General features: G+C 46.5%; 1 protein-coding gene across 3 annotated transcripts in view; it reads left to right on the forward strand.

Moving 5' to 3' along the window:
• Nucleotides 1-1,093: 1,093 nt before the first annotated feature.
• Nucleotides 1,094-25,377, forward strand: part of LOC144740916 (retinoblastoma-associated protein-like) — a 42,290-nt gene continuing 18,006 nt past the window's right edge. Inside the window, exons 1-11 of one of the 3 annotated variants that reach the window (XM_078623621.1) lie at nucleotides 1,094-1,582; nucleotides 6,369-6,531; nucleotides 8,458-8,552; nucleotides 12,534-12,653; nucleotides 13,291-13,329; nucleotides 14,296-14,360; nucleotides 14,851-14,961; nucleotides 16,765-16,976; nucleotides 20,620-20,697; nucleotides 22,348-22,451; nucleotides 23,498-23,566. In XM_078623621.1, coding sequence (XP_078479747.1) covers nucleotides 1,527-1,582; nucleotides 6,369-6,531; nucleotides 8,458-8,552; nucleotides 12,534-12,653; nucleotides 13,291-13,329; nucleotides 14,296-14,360; nucleotides 14,851-14,961; nucleotides 16,765-16,976; nucleotides 20,620-20,697; nucleotides 22,348-22,451; nucleotides 23,498-23,566 — 1,112 coding nt within the window. In that variant the 5' untranslated portion in view covers nucleotides 1,094-1,526. The remainder of the gene's footprint in view (nucleotides 1,583-6,368; nucleotides 6,532-8,457; nucleotides 8,553-12,533; nucleotides 12,654-13,290; nucleotides 13,330-14,295; nucleotides 14,361-14,850; nucleotides 14,962-16,764; nucleotides 16,977-20,619; nucleotides 20,698-22,347; nucleotides 22,452-23,497; nucleotides 23,567-25,377) is intronic. The other 2 variants (XM_078623622.1, XM_078623623.1) reach the window with 2 other exon arrangements.

Consider the following 25,377-nt stretch of genomic DNA (forward strand, 5'->3'; position numbering starts at 1 on the left):
TCTGACGGAGCCCCACCCCCCCCTTGTCACGTGATCCTCCCACCCAAACGTCCCCCCCCACCGCTCCGCGTACTCTCGCCCCCACCGCTACTTGTCACGTGACCCCCCAAACTCCCCCCACTCGTCACGTGACCCCCCCCCCCCAAACTTCTCCCCCACCCCGAACTCTCCCCCTCCACTTGTCACGTGACCCTCCCAAACTTCCCCCACCCCCTTACTTGTCACGTGACCCCCCAAACTCCCCCTACTCGTCACGTGACCCCCCCCCAAACTTCCCCCCCACCGCGAACTCTCCCCCTTCCACTTGTCACGTGACACCCCAAACTTCCCCCCCACCCCGAACTCGCCCCCTCCACTTGTCACGTGACGCCCCCAAACTTCCCCCACCCCCTTACTTGTCACGTGACCCCCCAAACTCCCCCTACTCGTCACGTGACCCCCCCCCAAACTTCCCCCCCACCGCGAACTCTCCCCCTTCCACTTGTCACGTGACACCCCAAACTTCCCCCCCAACCCGAACTCTCCCCCTCCACTTGTCACGTGACCCTCCCAAACTTCCCCCACCCCCTTACTTGTCACGTGACCCCCCAAACTCCCCCTACTCGTCACGTGACCCCCCCCAAACTTCCCCCCCACCGCGAACTCTCCCCCTTCCACTTGTCACGTGACACCCCAAACTTCCCCCCCACCCCGAACTCGCCCCCTCCACTTGTCACGTGACGCCCCCAAACTTCCCCCACCCACTTCCACTTGTCACGTGACCCCCCCAGAAAACTCCCCCCCCCACCGCGAACTCTTCCCCCCCCCTCCACTTGTCACGTGACACCCCCAGAAAACTCCCCCCCCACCGCGAACTCCCTCCCCCTCACCCCCCCCAGCGAACCCCCCCCCCATGACACGCGCACGCGCGCGCGCGTGAGGGGGGCGGAGTCAACTCCCGGAAGTGGATTTTCCCGCGCTCGGCGCGAGACGTCCCGCTCACTTCCGGTTACTACTCCGTCCGCGCGCGTGCGGCCAACCCCCTCCCCTCCCACCCACAACCTCCCCCGCCCCTCCCCCCTCTTAAACCACGCCCCCTTTGACCCCCCCCACCCCCTCATCTCTCACCACCCGTTCCCGTCTTTCCAGCGACTTCCAACCCCAGTCGCTCGCAAGCTCCCCTCATCATCCTCCTCCTCCTTACAGAGGACCCAAACTCTCCCGTCGGACAGCGACGTCAGACGAACTTTCGCGTGGCCTGTTCGCCCCCCACGGGGAAGGGGATTGCGCGCGAAAATTGAGGGCCGAGTGTGTGTGGGGGGTGGAGGAGGTGACCTGAGGGGAAAAATTAACAATTAAAAAAATTAAAAATAAAACCGCGCGCATCGGGCAAGACGAGAAGGCGACGTTTTTAAAGAAGGGGGAAAAAGCAGCGATAAGTTTAAAGAGAGTAGCAAAATTAACAAGCGACAACTCGCAAATCAACTACACACAACAACAACAACCACCAGCTGTGTTTGGTGGTGGTGGTGGTGGCGGCGGCGCTGATGATGTCCGTCAAGGAAGGTGGTGGCCACCACAGTTCGACCGCTTCGCTCGTCAGGTAAACGACGATGGGGGCCGACGTTTCGGGGGTGGTTCAACCGCAGGAGGAGGGGGGTCGGTCTCGCTAGGCCGCAGCGCGTTTCGTCGTTAAAAAAAAAACTTTTTTGTTAACAAATTAAAACAAAAACGTTCTACATCGGTGTAGTACGAGTTGGATGACATTGTTTTACCTCATAAATCATTGCTCCGTCACCCCCCACTCGTTAAAAATCAATGGAAATACGTCACCCGGACAGACGTTTCGGGCAATTGGCCTCCTCATTGAAGGGGCCGCGCGTTTTGTCGAGCTGTGCGGTGTTTTTGTTGTTGTTTTTACACCTCAACGAAAACTGGTCGTGAACAAGAAACATTACATTGGTTCTTTCGGAAAAGTCGCGTAAAAGGGAAATAATAAAATAATAAAAATACAATTCTCACGACGTTTCGGCCACAACGCAAGCAGCCGTCCACGGGTGAAGACATGAAACGTCGCCGACTACCACCACTACCACATCATACACACACACACTATTACTAATAACGTGTCACTTGTATGTTTAAAGGCTAAGTAAGCGTTGAATAATTGGACTGGTGCAGTAGCAGCAGCAGTATCAGAACACGTTCTGCGCACATAGAGTTGCTTTAAAGTTCGCTTTTAAGCAAAGTTTGTTTGCTTTAAAGTTGACGTGTGCTCCAGATGGACGGTGGTTTAATCGCCTTTGCTGTTGTTGCCTTTAAAGATGACTTGACAGACGACGATTTTGAAGTTACGAGCCACGCTTTTGCTAAGTGATGTTGATTTTGCGCAAAAAAAACATTTTTAAAAGTCATCCCGAATAAGCGGAAAAAGTGTTAGAACATAATCAACGTTACATTCTTGGTTCTTTCGGTAAAGTCACGTAGAAGGGAAATGATAAAATAATATAAATATAAACACAAGCAATCATCAGATGTGAAATCCACAGCAAGAAAGTTTGAAAAAAAAACCAAGAATATGAATCCCTGCAGTCACGAAAGCTTTAAATCAAAATATAATCAACGTTTTTGGGTTTAGATCACGTTATTTATAAATGTGTCGTAACCCTCCACCACCCGACACGGCCAATCAGCAAAACAAAAGTGTCACGTTGACAAAAGACAAAATAGTTCACTGCTTTAGCCCACCCGTGTGTTGAAGCGTTGATTACGTGTTAAAGTGTTAAAACAATTGTTTTACCTCAGATTCGAAGGATTTTTTAAAATGTTTTTGGGACTAAACTAACATGCAGTGTAAAAAAAAAAACACATCCAAAACACAACTCTCGTTATGATGTATGAGACTTCTCTAACATATAAATACTACAGTTATTACCCCATTGGCATCTTATTTATTGGCTTTGCAGACCCAATATTATCCAGAAGAATTTGTCCCAAGTGCAATTCTGAACCGGCTTTGACAGTGAGTCTCATCAGCAAGAGTCAGTCTTGTTGATAAAAGCTTGAACGTGTTAAACTAATCTAAAGCTTCGATTTAAAGCTTTCGTGACTGCAGGGATTCATCTTCTTGGTTCTTTCGGTAAAGTCACGTAGAAGGGAAATAATAAAATAATAAAAATATAACAATAAAATTTCGATTTAAAACTTTCGTGACTGCAGGGATTCATCTTCTTGGTTCTTTCGGTAAAGTCACGTAGAAGGGAAGTAATAAAATAATAAAAATAAAACATAATAAAATAATTCTCACGACGTTTCGGCCACAACGTAAGCAGCCGTCTTCAGGTGAAGACCAGGTCTGTCGGGGAGCTGTTATTTTATTCCCTTCTACGTGACTTTACCGAAAGAACCAAGAAGATAATCTAAAGCTATGTGTAAACATTAGTGCGGACAGCCGATTCCAAGCAAACTCTGGACTGGTTTTGACATCATGGCTCTCATCAGCATGAGTCTAGCTTGTTGATTAAAGCTTGAACGTGTTAAACTAATCTAAAGCTATTTGTAAACTGTGCGGACTGCCGATAGCAAGCGAACTCTGGACTGGTATTGACATCATGGGCCTCATCAGCAAGTGTATGTCTTGTTCATTAAAGCTTGAACGTGTTAAACTAATCTAAAGCTATTTGTCAGCAGTGCGGAACAGCCGATAGCAAGCGAACTCTGGACTGGTTTTGACATCCTGGGTCTCATCAGCAAGAGTCTGGCTTGTTCATTAAAAGCTTGAACGTGTTAAACTAATCTAAAGCTATTTGTGAGCAGTGCGGAACAGCCGATAGCAAGCAAACTCTGGACTGGTTTTGACATCATGGGTCTCATCAGCAAGAGTCTGGCTTGTTCATTAAAAGCTTGAACGTGTTAAACTAATCTAAAGCTATTTGTGAGCAGTGCAGAACAGCCGATAGCAAGCGAACTCTGGACTGGTTTTGACATCATGGGTCTCATCAGCAAGAGTCTGGCTTGTTCATTAAAAGCTTGAACGTGTTAAACTAATCTAAAGCTATTTGTGAGCAGTGCAGAACAGCCGATAGCAAGCAAACTCTGGACTGGTTTTGACATCATGGGTCTCATCAGCAAGAGTCTGGCTTGTTCATTAAAAGCTTGAACGTGTTAAACTAATCTAAAGCTATTTGTGAGCAGTGCGGAACAGCCGATAGCAAGCGAACTCTGGACTGGTTTTGACATCATGGGTCTCATCAGCAAGAGTCTGGCTTGTTCATTTAAAGCTTGAACGTGTTAAACTAATCTAAAGCTATTTGTGAGCAGTGCGGAACAGCCGATAGCAAGCGAACTCTGGACTGGTTTTGACATCATGGGTCTCATCAGCAAGAGTCTGGCTTGTTGATTAAAAGCTACTGGGAAACATTCCGTGTGGGACAGCCGATAGCAAGAAAACTCTGGACTGGTTTTGACATCCTGGGTCTCATCAGCAAGAGCCAGGCTTTTTGTCGGATGTTATTGGCAAAAGCACTGCCATCTAAAATTCTAACATTGTAGCGCCCCGATCAACGCAATAAGCAATATTGTACAACTGTTTTTTAGCAACACGTTATTTCTTCGCTATTCACCAACTAGCGTGCATCCCGTGCTAATCGAACGCTTATTCCAGATGTCCGGTGGCATCGTTCGCCACTCTCTTTGCCAGCATTCTTCCAGAACCTGGTCTGAGTTTCTAGGATATACGTATGAATTAAGATGTGTTTTTTAAAATCCTTATTGGCTTCCCCTACGATTATCAATCGATAGATCTTGTCATCAGTGTGTGCGCCAGAGGTCACAAACGGGTTTTGATTCCTTACCCGTACCCGTACCCGGCCGCACCAGGGTCGAAAACGGGTACCCGTACCCTACCCGATACCCGGCTACCCGTACCCGGCCGGGTATGAAGCCATGGTGCAGGCGCGGGTGGGTTGATTCTAGGAACTTGAATTGTGAGAAGAGACAAGACGTTGGGAAATGAGTGACAAACGGTGACTCACCAGTGACTCACGGCCTACCCGTACCCGTACCCGGCCGCACCAGGGTCGCAAACTCTCCCACTCACTCACTCACCCACTAATTCAGCTACTCACTCACCCACGCACTCACCCACTCACCCACTCACCCACGCACCCACTTATTCACCCACCAACCAGAGGTCGCAAACGGGTTTTGATTCCTTACCCATACCCATACCCGGCCGCAGCAGGGTCGCAAACGGCTACCCGTACCCGGCCGGGTACGGTACGGGTATCGGGTAGGGTACGGGTATCGGGTACCCGGTTGCGACCTCTGGTGTGCGCCTACACAATCATCCCGACCCTGGCGCCTGCTGTATGTTTGGAGTTTGCGTGTCTCTCTTTCTCCGGGTCCTCCGGTTTCTCCCCTCCACATCTAGTATCAACATCACGCGTTTAGAGTTATTTAAAAAAAAATTGGCTGCTATCAATTCCCACGCGAAAAAGCCACTTAGTTGAGCTATTATTTGCACCCAGGGCGCTTCTGAAACATATGCTGATAGTTCAGTTGGCTTTACCTGGTAAAATAACAAATGTGTGATGCGTCTATGGGTATCTGTGTAATGAGTCTATGGGTCTGTGTCCGGGAGTCTATGGGTCTCTGTGTGATGAGTCTGTGTGTCTGTCTATGGATCTCTGTGTGATGAGTTTATGGGTCTCTGTGTGATGAGTCTATGGGTCTCTGTGTGATGCGTCTATGGGTATCTGTGTGATGGGTCTATGGGTTTCTGTGTGATGAGTATGGGTCTCTGTGTGATGAGTTTGTGGGTCTCTGTGTGATGAGTTTGTGGGTCTCTGTGTGATGAGTCTGTGGGTCTCTGTGTGATGCGTTTGTGGGTCTCTGTGTGATGAGTCTGGATCTCTGTGTGATGAGTCTATGGGTTTCTGTGTGATGAGTCTGTGAGTCTCTGTGTGATGCGTCTATGGGTCTCTGTGTGATGCGTCTATGGGTATCTGTGTGATGGGTCTATGGGTTTCTGTGTGATGAGTCTGTGAGTCTCTGTGTGATGCGTCTATGGGTCTCTGTGTGATGAGTCTATGGGTCTCTGTGTGATGGGTCTATGGGTCTCTGTGTGATGAGTCTATGGGTCTCTGTGTGATGGGTCTATAGGTATCTGTGTGATGAGTCTGGATCTTTACACTCCTATACTTTAGCACGCCTATCGTGTTTTAGCATCGTTTGTTGTAACGCTCTGACAACCACACGTGTGCTGCTACTGGAACCATCCGTTGAAAAAAGAACTTGAAAGCTCATCGGATTCCTCCTCAAGTACAAATGAAGATCGCGATGATTCTGAAAGGCACGGTTGTTTGTTTTCGCTGTGTGGGTGCTGAAAGCAGCAGCAGCAGCGGCAGCAACAGCGCCAGCAGCAGCGATTCCGAAGAGGATGGGTGGCGGAGGAAGTTGGAGAAGGTTTGTGTGGCTGTGGGTGCCGCTGATGACACGTGCAAGATGGCCTGGAGGCTCTGGGAATTGACGTGCAAACCCGAGTCTGTGCAGGTGAGATGTTTGTTTGTTTTAATGTTTTAATTAAAGTGTTTATATCTGTACGTAGGAGTCTGTGGGTCTCTGTGTGATGAGTCTATGGGTCTCTGTGTGATGAGTTTGTGGGTCTTTGTGTGATGAGTCTGTGGGTCTCTGTGTGATGAGTCTGTGGGTCTCTGTGTGATGAGTCTATGGGTATCTGTGTGATGAGTCTATGGGTCTCTATGTGATGAGTCTATGGGTATCTGTGTGGTGAGTCTATGGGTATCTGTGATGAGTCTATGGGTCTCTGTGTGATGAGTCTATGGGTTTCTGTGTGATGAGTCTATGGGTCTCTGTGTGATGAGTCTGTGGGTCTCTGTGTGATGAGTCTATGGGTATCTGTGTGATGAGTCTGTGGGTCTCTGTGTGATGAGTCTATGGGTATCTGTGTGATGAGTCTGTGGGTCTCTGTGTGATGAGTCTGTGGGTCTCTGTGTGATGAGTCTATGGGTCTCTGTGTGGTGAGTCTATGGGTCTCTGTGATGAGTCTGTGGGTCTCTGTGTGATGAGTCTGTGGGTCTCTGTGTGATGAGTCTGTGGGTCTCTATGTGATGAGTCTATGGGTCTCTGTGTGGTGAGTCTATGGGTCTCTGTGTGATGAGTCTATGGGTCTCTGTGTGATGACTCTATGGGTCTCTGTGTGATGACTCTATGGGTCTCTGTGTGATGCATCTATGGGTATCTGTGTGATGAGTCTATGGGTCTCTGTGTGATGCGTCTATGGGTCTCTGTGTGATGAGTCTATGGGTATCTGTGTGATGAGTCTATGGGTATCTGTGTGATTAGTCTATGGGTCTCTGTGGGTCTCTTTGTGATGAGTCTATGGGTATCTGTGTGATGCGTCTATGGGTCTGTGTCGGGAGTCTATGGGTCTCTGTGTGAGGAGTCTATGGGTCTCTGTGTGATGAGTTTGTGGGTCTCTGTGTGATGAGTCTATGGGTCTCTGTGTGAGGAGTCTATGGGTCTCTGTGTGATGAGTCTATGGGTCTCTGTGTGATGAGTCTATGGGTATCTGTGTGATGAGTCTATGGGTATCTGTGTGTTTAGTCTATGGGTCTCTGTGGGTCTCTTTGTGATGAGTCTATGGGTATCTGTGTGATGCGTCTATGGGTCTGTGTCGGGAGTCTATGGGTCTCTGTGTGAGGAGTCTATGGGTCTCTGTGTGATGAGTTTGTGGGTCTCTGTGTGATGAGTCTATGTGTCTCTGTGTGAGGAGTCTATGGGTCTCTGTGTGATGAGTCTATGGGTCTCTGTGTGATGAGTCTATGGGTCTCTGTGTTATGACTCTATGGGTCTCTGTGTGATGAGTCTATGGGTCTCTGTGTGATGAGTCTATGGGTCTCTGTGTGATGAGTCTATCGGTCTCTGTGTGATGAGTCTGTGGGTCTCTGTGTGGTGAGTCTGTGGGTGTCTGTGTGATGAGTCTATGGGTATCTGTGTGATGAGTCTGTGGGTCTTTGTGTGAGGAGTATGTGGGTATCTGTGTGATGAGTCTGTGGGTCTCTGTGTTATGACTCTATGGGTATCTGTGTGATGAGTCTATGGGTCTCTGTGTGAGGAGTCTATGGGTCTCTGTGTGATGAGTCTATGGGTCTCTGTGTGATGAGTCTATGGGTCTCTGTGTTATGACTCTATGGGTCTCTGTGTGATGAGTCTATGGGTCTCTGTGTGATGAGTCTATCGGTCTCTGTGTGATGAGTCTGTGGGTCTCTGTGTGGTGAGTCTGTGGGTCTCTGTGTGATGAGTCTATGGGTATCTGCGTGATGAGTCTATGGGTCTCTGTGTGATGAGTCTATGGGTCTCTGCGTGAGGAGTCTATGGGTATCTGTGTGATGAGTCTATGGGTCTCTCATAAAAGTGTATTTTAAAAAAAGTAAACATTTTTTTTGTTTGTCGCAGAGCTGTGGTTCCACAATGGCCGTGTGTCTCTACATCGCTGCCATGAAACCGTTGCCCATCAAGGTCACGCAGCTTCTCTCTGAGCTTGGGGTCAAGTGAGTAGCGCACATACGATTAGCGCGGTTGGCTACGTACGGTGCGAAAGAAGTTCAACACACATACGGCTACGCTATACACTACATACTACACTACACTATACACTACATACTACACTACACTATACACTACAATACACACTCCACTATACACTAAAAATACACACTACATTACACGATATTCTACACTATGCACTATGCTACACACTACACTATACACTACACTATACACGGCACTGTACACTACAATACACTATACACTACACTATACACTACAATACACACTACACTGTACACTACAATACGCACTACACTATACACTACAATATGCACTACACTACACTATACACTACAATACACACTACACTATAAACTACATACTACACTACACTATACACGACACTGTACACTACGCTACTATACCTAGTTGGAAACTCATTTCTTTCAAGCTGGTTTTTGTGTTTCGTTTGATGTCCTTCCCTCGCACCGCCGATTAGCGCGGTTGGCTACGTACAGCGTGAAAGAAGTTTCAACACACATACACTACACTATACACTACACTATACACTACACTATACACTACACTATACACTACACTATACACTACACTATACACTACACTATACACTACATTATACACTACACTATACACTACACTATACACTACACTATACACTACACTATACACTACACTATACACTGCACTATACACTACACTATACACTACACTATACACTACACTATACACTGCACTATACACTACACTATACACTACACTATACACTACACTATACACTACACTATACACTACACTATACACTACACTATACACTACACTATACACTACAATACACACTACACTATACACTACACTATACACTACACATACACTACACTATACACTACACTATACACTACACTATACACTACACTATACACTACACTATACACTACACTATACACTACACTATACACTACACTATACACTACACTATACACTACACTGTACACTACACTGTACACTACACTGTACACTACACTATACACTACAATATACACTACACTATACACTACACTATACACTACACTATACACTACACTATACACTACACTATACACTACACTATACACTACACTATACACTACACTATACACTACACTGTACACTACACTGTACACTACAATACACACTACACTATACACTACACTATACACTACACTATACACTACACTATACACTACACTATACACTACACTATACACTACACTATACACTACACTGTACACTACACTGTACACTACACTGTACACTACAATACACACTACACTATACACTACACTATACACTACACTATACACTACACTATACACTACACTATACACTACACTATACACTACACTATACACTACACTATACACTACACTATACACTACACTATACACTACACTATACACTACACTATACACTACAATGTACACTACACTGTACACTACAATACACACTACACTATACACTACACTATACACTACACTATACACTACACTATACACTACACTATACACTACACTATACACTACACTATACACTACAATATACACTACACTGTACACTACAATACACACTACACTATACACTACACTATACACTACACTATACACTACACTATACACTACACTATACACTACACTATACACTACACTATACACTACACTATACACTACACTATACACTACACTATACACTACTATATACACTACACTATACACTACACTATACACTACACTATACACTACAATATACACTACACTATACACTACAATACACACTACACTACACACTACACTATACACTACACTATACACTACACTATACACTACACTATACACTACAATACACACTACACTATACACTACACTATACACTACAATACCCACTACACTATACACTACACTATACACTACACTATACACTACATTATACACTACACTATACACTACACTATACACATCACTATACACTACATACTACACTATACACGGCACTGTACAAAAAGAAGTTGAACACACATACACTACACTGTACACTACAATACGCACTACACTATACACTACAATACACACTACACTACACACTACACTATACACTACAATACACACTACAATACACACTACACTATACACTACACTATACACTACACTATACACTACACTATACACTACATTATACACTACACTATACACTACATTATACACTACACTATACACTACACTATACACTACACTATACACTACACTATACACTACAATACACACTACACTATACACTACACTATACACTACACTATACACTACACTATACACTACACTATACACTACACTATACACTACACTATACACTACTATACACACTACACTATACACTACACTATACACTACAATACACACTACACTATACACTACATTATACACTACACTATACACTACACTATACACTACACTATACACTACATACTACACTACACTATACACGGCACTGTACAAAAAGAAGTTGAACACACATACACTACACTGTACACTACAATACGCACTACACTATACACTACAATACACACTACGCTATACACTACACTATACACTACACTATACACTACAATACACACTACAATACACACTACACTATACACTACAATACACACTACACTACACACTACTATACATTACACTATACACTACAATACACACTACACTACACACTACTATACACTACACTATACACTACAATACACACTACACTATACACTACACTATACACTACACTATACACTACAATGCACACTACACTATACACTACACTTTACACTACATACTACACTACACTATACACTACAATACACACTACACTATACACTACACTATACACTACAATGCACACTACAATACACACTACACTATACACTACATACTACACTACACTATACACTACAATATACACTACATACTACACTACACTATACACTACACTATACACTACACTATACACTACACTATACACTACATTACATTATACACTACACTATACACTACACTATACACTACATACTACACTACACTATAGACTACACTATACGCTACACTATACACTACACTATACACTACATACTACACTACATACTACACTACACTATACACTGTTATGCTGCATCTGCACGCAAGCCCTTCTCGCAGTCCAACGGCCTCCGACGCGTGGCTCATATCTGCATGCAGAGCTCCCCGTCATCTGCCACTCTCGGTTGTGTTCACTCAGCCGTGTCATCCCACTTGTGTTTTGTTGTGTCAAGTTCTGTTCTCTCGGTGGCGTTCTCTCCGGCGTGTTCTCCCAGTGTTTGTCTCTCAGTTGCGTTGTCTCAGTTTTCTTCTCTCGGTGTTGTTCACTCCATTGTGTCTAATGAGCTCCTGTAAGTTGTGTTCTCTCGGCTGTCTTCTCAGTTTTGTCGTCTTAGTTGTTTTCTCAGTTATGTTTTTTAAATCCTTTATATTGAGTTCACTTGCTTGCTTGCGCGCTTACGACCGTGCAAATATTTCGGTCGTTTTTTAACCCACTTCCCGTGATCCAATCGAGCTGACATTTTGCACACAGACTCGTTGTGCGTGACAATCAATTTTCGTGAAAAAAGTTTTTTTCAATATTTTAGGAATTTTTAAAAAATATTTAGTTACCAATTGCTTAATGGTGGCAGGCAATCATCTGACCCATAGGTGGCAGCCATCTCAAGCCAGAGGACGAGAGGACTCTAGCCGCCACGCATATAAAGGATTTATAGTGAAAAACTTTGTTTTTACGGGTTAATTTTTTATTAATTTAAATTTCATTTTTTACCTACATGGTGACTTTAGCGAAAAAACTAAGAGTATCGTTCTCTCTCTCACCAGAGTCTCTCCAAATGTCTCGCCCCCCCCCCACCCCCCTCCGTGCCGTGACAGCTTCGACGATTTCTACCACGCTGTGCGGAACATGGATGCTCCGCCAGAAATGCAGCTATCACTCACCACCCTGAATAACCAGTTCCAGGTCGTTGCCGCCATCTACAAAAAGTTCCAGACGTAAGCGATAATCGTAGTAACAATAACGACGATGATAAAAACTGTTGAGCCAATTTTTTTTTTTTTTACAAGGTAAGGCCACACTGAGTGACCTGGTCATTACAGATGATAGCTGAACGAAGCTGCTCATCGTCATCACGATGTGGAATCCTATCTAGATTTGAAGCTAAAAATTTTAAATTTTAAACAATCTTTTTACACGCTTTTTATTTACTCACTCTGTCTGTTGTTGTTGTCATGTCCTCAAATCTTGTAACTCAATTTTAACCCACTTCCCAATGTGGTATTGACTGCAAACTTGGTATACTGAAGTCATGCTGATAACAATACTATATTCTGTCATAAAAAAGAAAAATATTTTTAAAAATTATTTATTTATGTCATGTTTCGGTTTGGGTCTAATTGTCCACGCTCAACTGACGTTGGCTGTAAATCACCACGGCCCCTTACGTTGTGGCAAGCTTCGGGGCCACTTCCCGGAGTTGTGGAGTTCTTCCAATACTCGTACATTTAATTAAAGCGTGTTTAAAAAAAATACTTTTAAATATGACTTGTTCTTTTGATTGTCGATTGACGGATTTAGTTTGTTGATCTTTGATCTCGTGGGAACTCTCACCCCCCCCCATCGCCCTTGCAGGATGTACGGCAAGATCTTCAACGAAGACTGCAGAGGATGGTAGGCCGGCAGTCATTTACGCATCCTCCACTTTATCCCTCGTCACCGTTATCCCTCGTCACGTTTTCTCACGTCACTTGTTCTCTCTCTCGATGCAGCAGTCGCATAGAGTTATGCGAATCGCCGGTAGCCAATATCGCGCAGAGCAAAATTTGCCAATGTTGCAAAGGAATACCTCCGTTACACCAATAAAATATTACAACGTCTTGGTTCTTTCGGTAAAGTCACGTAGAAGGGAAATAATAAAATAATAAAATTTAAACATAATAAAATAATTCTCACGACGTTTTGGCCACAACGCAAGCAGCCGTCCTCAGGTGATGAACAGGTCTGTCGGGGAGACAGCGTCTGAATGAACAGGTCTGTCGGAAAGACAGCGTCTGAATGAACAGGTCTGTCGGAAAGACAGCGTCTGAATGAACAGGTCTGTCGGAAAGACAGCGTCTGAATGAACAGGTCTGTCGGAAAGACAGCGTCTGAATGAACAGGTCTGTCGGAAAGACAGCGTCTGAATGAACAGGTCTGTCGGAAAGACAGCGTCTGAATGAACAGGTCTGTCGGAAAGACAGCGTCTGAATGAACAGGTCTGTCGGAAAGACAGCGTCTGAATGAACAGGTCTGTCGGAAAGACATCGTCTGAATGAAACTTGTCTTTCCGACAGACCTGTTCTTCACCTGAGGACGGCTGCTTGCGTTGTGGCCGAAACGTCGTGAGAATAGTATTTTATTACGTTTTATTTTTATTATTTTATTATTTCCCTTCTACGTGACTTTGCCGAAAGAACCAAGAAGATGAATCCCTGCAGTCACGAAAGCTTCAAATCGAAAATATTGCACATTACAAAAAAATATTACACCTTACACAATTACATTACATCATTACATCGCACCCCTTACCTTACATCATAACGTCGCATCATTACACGTCGCATCAATAACAAAATAACGAAATTACGTCCCCCACAGCGCCTCACCGCCGTTTCCGTCCAAGTTGGCAAGGGAGTGTTGGACCATGTTCATCCTCGCCAAGGGTGAGTGATCGTCTTCGTCTGAGGCAGAGGTCGCAACCGGGTACCCGATACCCGTACCCTACCCGATACCCGGCCGGGTACGGGTAGGGTACGGGTACCCGTTTGCGACCTCTGGTCTGAGGCCAGCGGTGTTTCTCAAATTTGACAAGGAACTTGTAGATTTGAAGTTGTCGTGACTGCACGGAGGGGTCCATACTGTTTGTATTTTTTCCCCGGTAAAGTCACGTAGGTAATGAAATATTTAAAAATGCTTTTTAAAAAAACAACACGCCTCAATGACATGTACTGTCTGAGCTGCCCATCCCCCTGCCCCCTCCCCCCATCGCCCCTCCCCCCTCCTTCCACATCCCCAGCCCCTCGCCGTGACGTAAGGGACCGCGTGGTGCTTTTACAGGCAAGGTGAGTTGAGCGTGGACAATTAGAGGCGTAAACGTGGACAATTAGAGGCGTAAACGTGGGCCTTTGTCTGTGGTGTGGCTGGGTCGCGCAGGCCACGGGCTCCAGGCCGGCACGGATCTGGTCTCGGCGTTCCATCTCCTTCTGTGCGTCCTGGACCACTTTGCCTCCCGCTGCCCGGCCTCGTCTCTTCACGAGCCCTACGGTAACGCCGCGGGGGTGGTGGGGGGGGGTCAGCAGCGCACGAGGTGAAGGGGTCGTCGTCGTAATTAACATCGTCGTCAACATCGTCATCGTCAACGTCGTCGTCAACATCGTCGTTATCGTCATCACCGTCATCATCATCGTCGTGATCGTCATCACCGTCACGTCACCATCATCGTAATCAACGTCGTCGTCGTCATCTTCATCAACATCGTCGTCGTCATTGCGTCGTCACCGTCATCATCATCGTAATCAACATCGTCGTCAACATCGTCATCCTCATCAACATCATCATCGTCACCGTCGTCGTCACCGTCATCATCATCGTAATCAACATCGTCGTCAACATCGTCGTCAACATCAACATCGTCGTCGTCACCGTCGTCGTCACCGTCATCATCATCGTAATCAACGTCGTCGTCGTCATCCTCATCAACATCGTCATCCTCATCAACATCGTCGTCGTCATCATCGTAATCAACGTCGTCAACATTGTCAACATCGTCGTCAACATTGTCGTCAACATCGTCGTCATCGTCATCACCGTCATCATCATCGTAATCAACGTCGTCATCGTCATCCTCATCAACATCATCGTCATCACCGTCGTCATCATCGTCATCAACATCGTCGTCAACATCGTCGCCACCGTCATCATCATCGTAATCAACAGCGTCATCCTCATCAACATCACGATCATATTCATCATCACTGCCACAAAAAAATGGGCTTCACTGCCCCACTCGGGTGAGCACCGGGAGCGTGGATCTTTTTCATATGCGGATGGGAAGATGACGGCACTACACGCTACACTACACTACATTATATACTACACGCTATGCTACACACTATTCTACACACTACGCTACACACTACGCTACACACTACGCTACATTATACACTACTATACAATACACGATACGTTACACACTACGCTACACACTCCGCTACATTATACACCACACTATGCTACAGATTAGGTTCACACTGCTACACACTACACTACACACTACGCTACACACTACGCTACACACTACGCTACATTATACACTACAATACGCTACACACAATCCAGCCTGATTAAACCCAGGAAGGACCGTAGGCAGGCCAGCCTAAATGAAGAGGGGGACCACCAGTGCATCCTTCCAATCCTGCGGAACCCATCCAGTGGTCCAGACTGTTGTTATGATGTCATGTAGGGCAGTCTGCGCACAAACGCCACCCTCCCTCAGCATTTCGCTTGGGAGATCATCTCTGCCCGGTGCCTTTCCTGGTCTCAGACTCTGGATCGCCTTCAGTACTTCCTCAACAGATGGCACCTCAGCCAGCCACTCACAGGGGGTGACATCTTCCTCCAATATTTGACGCACACACAACACACACACATACACACGCAACGAAAGACGCACACACTCACAACACACACATACACACGCGATCATAGAAGTTCAACACACACACACATACACACGCAACGAAAGACGTTCAACACACACGCACACATACACACGCAACCAAAGACGTTCAACACACACACACACGCACAACGCACGTACAGGAAAGAAAAACAAAAGCAGTCATTTTAGCTGTGACGGTCCCACCTGATGACGGAGACTTGTGTTGCCTCCGAAACGTCGCGATCGATTATTTTATTTTATTTCCATCATTACTTTTATTAACTTTTAATTGTATTTCTTACCTGCGCGGTGACTTTACCGAAAAAAACCTAAGATTATGGAGGAGGGAGGGGTTTTTAATTCGTCGTCCCGAAAACCCCTTTGCCCCCGACCCCTGCCGGCCGTAGCGTCCGCTGTGAGAGACGTCAAACCGGCGTCCGGGGTCGACACGGACGGAGAGGTCGACCCGGCGGATTCAAGCGGCGAGCACTCGTACAGCCAGGGGACCGTCACCGCCGCCGTGACCACGGCCGCCGCCACCGTCACGACGCCTGTGGTGGTCGTGACGCCGCCCGCCATCGCGTTGCTGTGCCGTCACAACAACTGCAACCACGAGGAGGTGAGTTTCGGTCTCTTTCGTTCGCTCGTTTGCTCGTTAGAATTTTTTTTCTCACAAAGGTGGAGCAGGCTCTATCTAGATTTGAAGCTTTCGTGACTGCATCCCAACACCTTGACGCTGTTCCACAGTCGTGGGGAACGTCAGGCCGTATGAGGCCCGCGAAATCATTGGGGTCTGGCCCTAGCAAGGCAACCGCATGACTCGAAATTCAACAAATCTCGGAGCAAACCTGGAAAAGCAGTTGCGAGTAGCAGCGACATCATCATCATCAATACCAGCTAACATCATCAACACCAGCTAACAACATCATCAATACCAGCTAACATCATCATCAACACCAGCTAACATCATCATCAATACCAGCTAACATCATCATCAACAGCAGCTAACATCATCATCAACACCAGCTAACATCATCATCAACAGCAGCTAACATCATCATCAACAGCAGCTAACATCATCATCAACACCAGCTAACAACATCATCAACACCAGCTAACATCATCAATACCAGCTAACATCATCATCAACAGCAGCTAACATCATCATCAACACCAGCTAACATCATCATCAACAGCAGCTAACATCATCACACGCCTCACCAAAGAGAAGCAGTTCCAGCCCATCGCATTTGGGGCGAGTTAATGAAATGTTTGACCAAATTCTAGATTTGAAGCTTTCGTGACTGCAAGGATTCGTATTCTTGGGTTTTTTCGGTGAAGTCACGTAGGTAAAAAATGTAAATTATTGAAAGTAAAATAAAAGCTTCCGTCTTCAGGTGAAACAGTCACAGCACGCTTGCTGTATCATGTAAGAACAGGTCTGTCGGGAAGACAGCGTCTGAATGAACAGGTCTGTCGGGGAGACAGCGTCTGAATGAACAGGTCTGTCGGGGAGACAGCGTCTGAATGAACAGGTCTGTCGAAAGGACAGCGTCTGAATGAACAGGTCTGTCGGAAAGACAGCGTCTGAATGAACAGGTCTGTCGGAAGGACAGCGTCTGAATGAACAGGTCTGTCGGAAAGACAGCGTCTGAATGAACAGGTCTGTCGGGGAGACAGCGTCTGAATGAACAGGTCTGTCGGAAGGACAGCGTCTGAATGAACAGGTCTGTCAGAAGGACAGCGTCTGAATGAACAGGTCTGTCGGAAGGACAGCGTCTGAATGAACAGGTCTGTCGGAAAGACAGCGTCTGAATGAACAGGTCTGTCGGGGAGACAGCGTCTGAATGAACAGGTCTGTCGGAAAGACAGCGTCTGAATGAACAGGTCTGTCGGGGAGACAGCGTCTGAATGAACAGGTCTGTCGGAAAGACAGCGTCTGGATGAACAGGTCTGTCGGAAGGACAGCGTCTGAATGAACAGGTCTGTCGGAAAGACAGCGTCTGAATGAACAGGTCTGTCGGAAGGACAGCGTCTGAATGAACAGGTCTGTCGGAAAGACAGCGTCTGAATGAACAGGTCTGTCGGGAAGACAGCGTCTGAATGAACAGGTCTGTCGGAAGGACAGCGTCTGAATGAACAGGTCTGTCGGAAAGACAGCTTCTGAATGAACAGGTCTGTCGGAAAGACAGCGTCTGAATGAACAGGTCTGTCGGGGAGACAGCGTCTGAATGAACAGGTCTGTCGGGGAGACAGCGTCTGAATGAAACACCACCAGGCTTGGAGCGTATATTTAAGCTGCTGGGTTGGGGGGGGGTAGAGCGCCTTGACAAAATAATTTGCATATCAAGAGGATTTTAGCATATTTATGGGATATATAACAGACCTGTTCTTCACCTGAGGACGGCTGCTTGCGTTGTGGCCGAAACGTCGTGAGAATTGTATTTTATTATGTTTTATTTTTATTATTTTATTATTTCCCTTCTACGTGACTTTACCGAAAGAACCAAGAAGATGAATCCCTGCAGTCACGCAAGCTTTAAATCGAAAGTGATCACAACTAATATACGAGTGCTTTTGGATTACAAACAAATTTCCGGAACGAATTATGCTCGCAATCCAAGGTTTTTTAGTGCATGCTGAACTTTTTTCACACCGTACGTGACCAACCGTGCTAATTTGATGGTACCGGGTCCCATCGACTGTGCCTCAAATGAATAGCCGGTGAGGTGTGTGGTGTAGTAAACATCGCGTCGATTGGAAACAAAGGCGGCCGGGCATGGTGCTGGCCACCCACCCCCTCGTGTGCCGTGCCGGCCTCCATAGGCGCTGCTGCTACTCGCTAACAGCACTTGCCCCAGCAGTCTGTTACAGGCTACACGGGGGATCTTTGTTCGATCTTTGTTAATACCCCACCGTGTGTGTGTCACTGTGTGTGTGTGTGTCACTGTGTGTGTGTCGCTGTCGGTGTGTTTCACTGTGTGTGTGTCACCTGTGTGTGTGTTGCTGCTGTGTGTGTGTCACTGTGTGTGTGTCACTGTGTGCGTCACTGTGTGTGCATCACTGTGTGTGTGTGTGTCACTGTGTGTGTGTCAATGTGTGTGTGTCACTGTGTGTGTGTGTGTCACTGTGTGTGTGTGTCGCTGTCTGTGTGTTTCACTGTGTGTGTGTCACCTGTGTGTGTTACTGCTGTGTGTATGTCACTGTGTGTGTGTCACTGTGTGCGTCACTGTGTGTGCGTCACTGTGTGTGTGTGTCACTGTGTGTGTGTCAATGTGTGTGTGTCACTGTGTGTGTGTGTGTCACTGTGTGTTTCACTGTGTGTGTGTCACCTGTGTGTGTTACTGCTGTGTGTGTGTCACTGTGTGTGTGTCACTGTGTGCGTCAGTGTGTGTGTCACTGTGTGCGTCACTGTGTGCGTCACTGTGTGTGTGTCACTGTGTGCGTCACTGTGTGTGCATCACTGTGTGTGTGTGTGTCACTGTGTGTGTGTCAATGTGTGTGTGTGTGTCACTGTATTTGTGTGACACTGCTGGTGTTAATAACCTGCTGGTGTTAATACCCTGCTGTGTGTGTGTCACTGTGTGTGTCTTTGTGTGTGTGTTTGTCACTGTGTGTCTCTGCTGTGTGTGTCACTGTGTGTGTGTGTGTCACTGTGTGTGTGTGACACTGCTGGTGTTAATACCCTGCTGTGTGTGTCACTTTGTGTGTCACTGTGTGTGTGTGTCACTGCTGTGTGTGTCACTGTGTGTGTGTGTGTCACTGCTGTGTGTGTCACTGTGTGTGTGTGACACTGCTGGTGTTAATACCCTGCTGTGTGTGTCACTGCTGTGTGTGTCACTGTGTGTGTGTGTGTCACTGCTGTGTGTGTCACTGTGTGTGTGTGTCACTGCTGTGTGTGTCACTGTGTGTGTCACTGTGTGTGTGTGTCACTGTGTGTGTGTGTGTCACTGCTGTGTGTGTCACTGTGTGTGTGTGACACTGCTGGTGTTAATACCCTGCTGTGTGTGTCACTGTGTGTGTCACTGCTGTGTGTGTCACTGTGTGTGTGTGACACTGCTGGTGTTAATACACTGCTGGTGTTAATACCCTGCTGTGTGTGTCACTGTGTGTGTGTGTGTCACTGCTGTGTGTGTCACTGTGTGTGTGTGTCACTGCTGTGTGTGTCACTGTGTGTGTGTGTGTCACTGCTGTGTGTGTCACTGTGTGTGTGTGACACTGCTGGTGTTAATACCCTGCTCTCTTTAACCAACTGTGTGTAGGTCATGAGCATTCACGCCGGCTGTTTCCTCCCCTTCCTGAGCTCTCTCCCAGCCACCACGAAAGACGCCCTCCTGCAGGTAAATAACGCCCGGCATCGGGACCTGCCTCACCTCAAAGAGACATCGTCATAAATACGCATCGCCACACACACCATCATCATCATCATTACATCATCATCATTACAAACACATCATCATGCACAGCGTCACCACACACATCATCATCATCACCACACGTCATCATCATCAGCATCACCATACGTCATCGTCACCATAATGCACAGCATCGCCACACCATCATCATCATCATTACATCATCATCATTACAAACACATCATCATGCACAGCGTCACCACACACATCATCATCATCACCACACGTCATCATCATCAGCATCACCACACGTCATCACCATAATGCACAGCATCGCCACACCATCATCATCGTACAGCAACCGCCAATTCGCTACTTTGTGGCGGCGATGTCACCACGACGCTTGTGCCAGGCGACGTGCAATTTAAGGCCACGTAAAGTGTCGAACGCCCGCTGGCAGGAGGTCACGGGACAGACCTCAATCAGTCACAGGGACAGACCCCGTGACTGACTGAGATGACCGAGATGACTGGTTGATGCACCACCTGTGCCCCCTAATGTGCCAACTTGCTGTGCTTTAGCTACCCGGCGCTGCGCTCGTTGTTGTGAGCGTCGCTCGTCTGCTGTTGTTGTTGGAGGGCGATTGCCTCCAAGTGCCCAGTAGCAGCGTCCTTCACGAGCCTCCTCGACATCATCATCCACGCGCATCACCACACACAGCATCATCATCACACACAGCATCATAATCATCACACATCTCATCATGACGTACATCATCATCCACATCATCATCATAATTCATATCATCATCATCCACAACATCATCATCATCATCCACAACATCATCATCGTCATCATCCACATCATCATCGTCATCATCCACATCATCATCATCATCCACATCATCATCATCCACATCATCATCATCATTCATATCATCATCCACATCATCATTCATATCATCATCATCATCATTCATATTATCATCCACATCATCATAATCACACATCATCATCATCATCATTCATATCATCATCCACATCATCATAATCACATATCATCATCCACATCATCATAATCACACATCATCATCCAGAGCAATCACCACACACCATCGTCATCATCATCTACATTATCGTCATCATCCACATCATCATTCATATCATCCACATCATCATAATCATACATCATCATTCATATCATCATCATCCACATCCACATCATCATTCATATCATCCTCCACATCATCATCACACATCATTGTCATCATCATCCACATCATCATCATCATCATCCACATCATCATCATCATCATCCACATCATCATTCATATCATCATCCACATCATCATCATCATCACATATCATCATCCACATCATCATAATCACACATCATCATCATCATTCATATCATCATCCACATCATCATAATCACATATCATCATCCACATCATCATAATCACATATCATCATCCACATCATCATAATCACACATCATCATCATCATTCATATCATCATCCACATCATCATAATCACATATCATCATCCACAGCAATCACCACACACATCATCATCGTCACACATGGCATCACCACACAGCATTTACATTTGCTGCCTCTAACGTTGTTGTCACAGCTGCTGAGTGAGCGGTACGGGGCTTTGTACGAGCAGACGCGCGGCATCGACGAACGGGACTTCCTTGTCCACCACCCCACCCTCGTGCCCAACGTCGACAAACTGTGAGACCCGCACCATTGGAACCTCATTTGCCAGTAAAAAATATGACAATTGTTTTTTTTTTTAACCCTTGTATCTGGCAACAAAACTGACACCTTTTTTTTACATGGAGTCATATTTGCATAGACCACAATACCTGCGGTCGTAATGCAAACAAAAAACACAACTCTGATAAAGACCCGCAATTATCGCCACATTATCTTATGTATATGTCTTTTTAATTTGAAGACGCTAACCACCTCACCCATGCCTCAACACTGACAAAACAGCAGAGGTGGGACAAAGTCATTGTTATGCAAGTCCAAGTCGAGTCGCAAGTCATCAAATTCATGACTCGAGTCTGACTCGAGTCCAAGTCACATGACTCGAGTCCACATCTCATAGGTGGGACAAAGTCATTGTTATGCAAGTCCAAGTCGAGTCGCAAGTCATCAAATTCATGACTCGAGTCTGACTCGAGTCCAAGTCACATGACTCGAGTCCACACCTCTGCAAAACAGTAAGCGCCGAAATTATCACGACGTATATTTTTTCTAAAGACGCTAACCCACCCCACTTTCGTGCCCAACGCTGACAAACTGTAAGGCCCCGCGATTATCGCTCCGTTTTTATTTTTGTAAACATTTCTTTAAGACCCTAACTATCCCAACTCTCGTGCCTGAGACTGAGAAACAGTAAGGCCTGCAATAGTCGCTACATTATTAAACACAGGCGTAGAGAAGTCGTGCAAATCTTTCGGTCGTTTTTTCACCCACTTCCCGTGATCCAATCGAGCTGACGTTTTGCACACAGACTCGTTGTGCGTGACAATAGATTTTCGTGAAAATTTTTTTCCAAAATTTTCCACTTTTTAGGAAAAAAAACATTTCATATTTAATTACCAATTGCTTAATGGTGGCAGGCAATCATCTCACCCATAGGTGGCAGCCATCTCAAGCTAGAGGACGAGAGGACTCTAGCCGCCACGCATATAAAGGATTTATAGTGAAAAACTTTGTTTTTACGGGTTATACTTGTTTCGTAACGCCTACGCCGTACCGTTGCGTAGGCCGCAGGCTCCGGGCAGCCCAACCAGAAGCCAGGAGGCAATGCCTGGACCGCAACAGACGCCAATCAGGTGAGGGGAATATCTTTCTCAGTCTCTCCCCACTGCTCGCTTTCAAGGCCGCCACAGCGGCAAAATGTTAACTACCTCGCTTGGTATGCAGGAGGTCGTGGGTTCGATCCTGATCGTGACGACGCCTGCTGTATATTTGGAGTTTGCGTGTCTCTGTCATCGTCATCACGGTGGCTAGGAGATGTTAACTACCTCGCCTGGTGTGCGGAAGGTCGTGGGTTCGATCTCGACCGTGACGACGCCTGCTGTATATTTGAAGTTTGCGTGTCTCTGTCATCGTCATGGGGAATATCTTTCTCAGTCTCTCCCCACTGCTCGCTTTCAAGGCCGCCACAGCGGCAAAATGTTAACTACCTCGCCTGGTAAGAGGAAGGTCGTGGGTTCGATCCCGACCGTGATGACGCCTGCTGCTGTATATTTGGAGTTTGCGTGTCTCTGTCATCGTCGTCACGGTGGCTAGGAGATGTTAACTACCTCGCCTGGTATGCAGAAGGTCGTGGGTTCGATCCCGACCCTGACGACGCCTGCTGTATATTTGTAGTTTGCGTGTCTCTGTCATCGTCATCACGGTGGCTAGGAGATGTTAACTACCTCGCCTGGTATGCAGGAAGTCGTGGGTTCGATCCCGACCCTGACGACGCCCGCTGGATATATTTGGAGTTTGCGTGTCTCTGTCATCGTCGTCACGGTGGCTAGGAGATGTTAACTACCTCGCCTGGTATGCAGAAGGTCGTGGGTTCGATCCTGACCCTGACGGCGCCTGCTGTATATTTGGAGTTTGCGTGTCTCTGTCATCGTCATAACGGTGGCTAGGAGATGTTAACTACCTCGCCTGGTATGCAGAAGGTCGTGGGTTCGATCCTGACCCTGACGGCGCCTGCTGTATATTTGGAGTTGGCGTGTCTCTGTCATCGTCATCACGGTGGCTAGGAGATGTTAATTACCTCGCCTGGTATGCAGGAAGTTGTGGGTTCGATCCCGACCCTGACGACGCCTGCTGTATATTTGGAGTTTGCGTGTCTCTGTCATCATCGTCATCACAGTGGCCAGGAGATGTTGACTACCTCGCCTGGTACGCAGGAGGTCGTGGGTTCGATCCCGACCCTGACGACGCCTGCTGTTGGACATTTGGAGTTTGCGTGTCTCTCTCATCATCATCACAGTGGCTAGGAGATGTTAACTACCTCGCCTGGTGTGCAGAAGGTCGTGGGTTCGATCCCGACCGTGACCACGCCTGCTGTATATTTGGAGTTTGTGTTTCTCTGTCATCGTCATCACAGTGGCTAGGAGATGTTAACTACCTCGCCTGGTGTGCGGAAGGTCGTGGGTTCGATCCCGACCCTGACGACGCCCGCTGTATATATTTGGAGTTTGCGTGTCTCTTTATCTCTCCTCCATTTTCGCGTGGATTTTTGTCCGGGTCCTCGGGATTTTTACTCGACATTTACAATCGACGTGGCGCGTTCAGACCATTTGCCTGCTGCTGTAAATTTCCACGCGATGACGACGATTCACTTTGTTGAGCTATCATTCGTGGCGCCCAGTTTGCTTCTGAAGAAGAGCCGAATAGGTCGGTGGTGCCTTGCCTGGCAAAATAAGAAAATATGTCATTAGACCTCCTTCTTCTTGGTTCTTTCGGTAAAGTCACGTAGAAGGGAAATAATAAAATAATAAAAATAAAACATGATAAAATAATTCTCACGACGTTTCGGCCACAACGCAAGCAGCCGTCCTCAGGTGGAGAATGAAACACCACCAAGCTTGGAGCGTATATTTAAGCTGGGTTAGAGGGGGGAGGAAGAGCGCCTTGA

This window comes from Lampetra planeri, unplaced genomic scaffold (genome assembly GCF_965212315.1).
Source record: "Lampetra planeri unplaced genomic scaffold, kcLamPlan1.2.h2 scaffold_351, whole genome shotgun sequence".
NCBI lineage: Eukaryota > Metazoa > Chordata > Hyperoartia > Petromyzontiformes > Petromyzontidae > Lampetra > Lampetra planeri.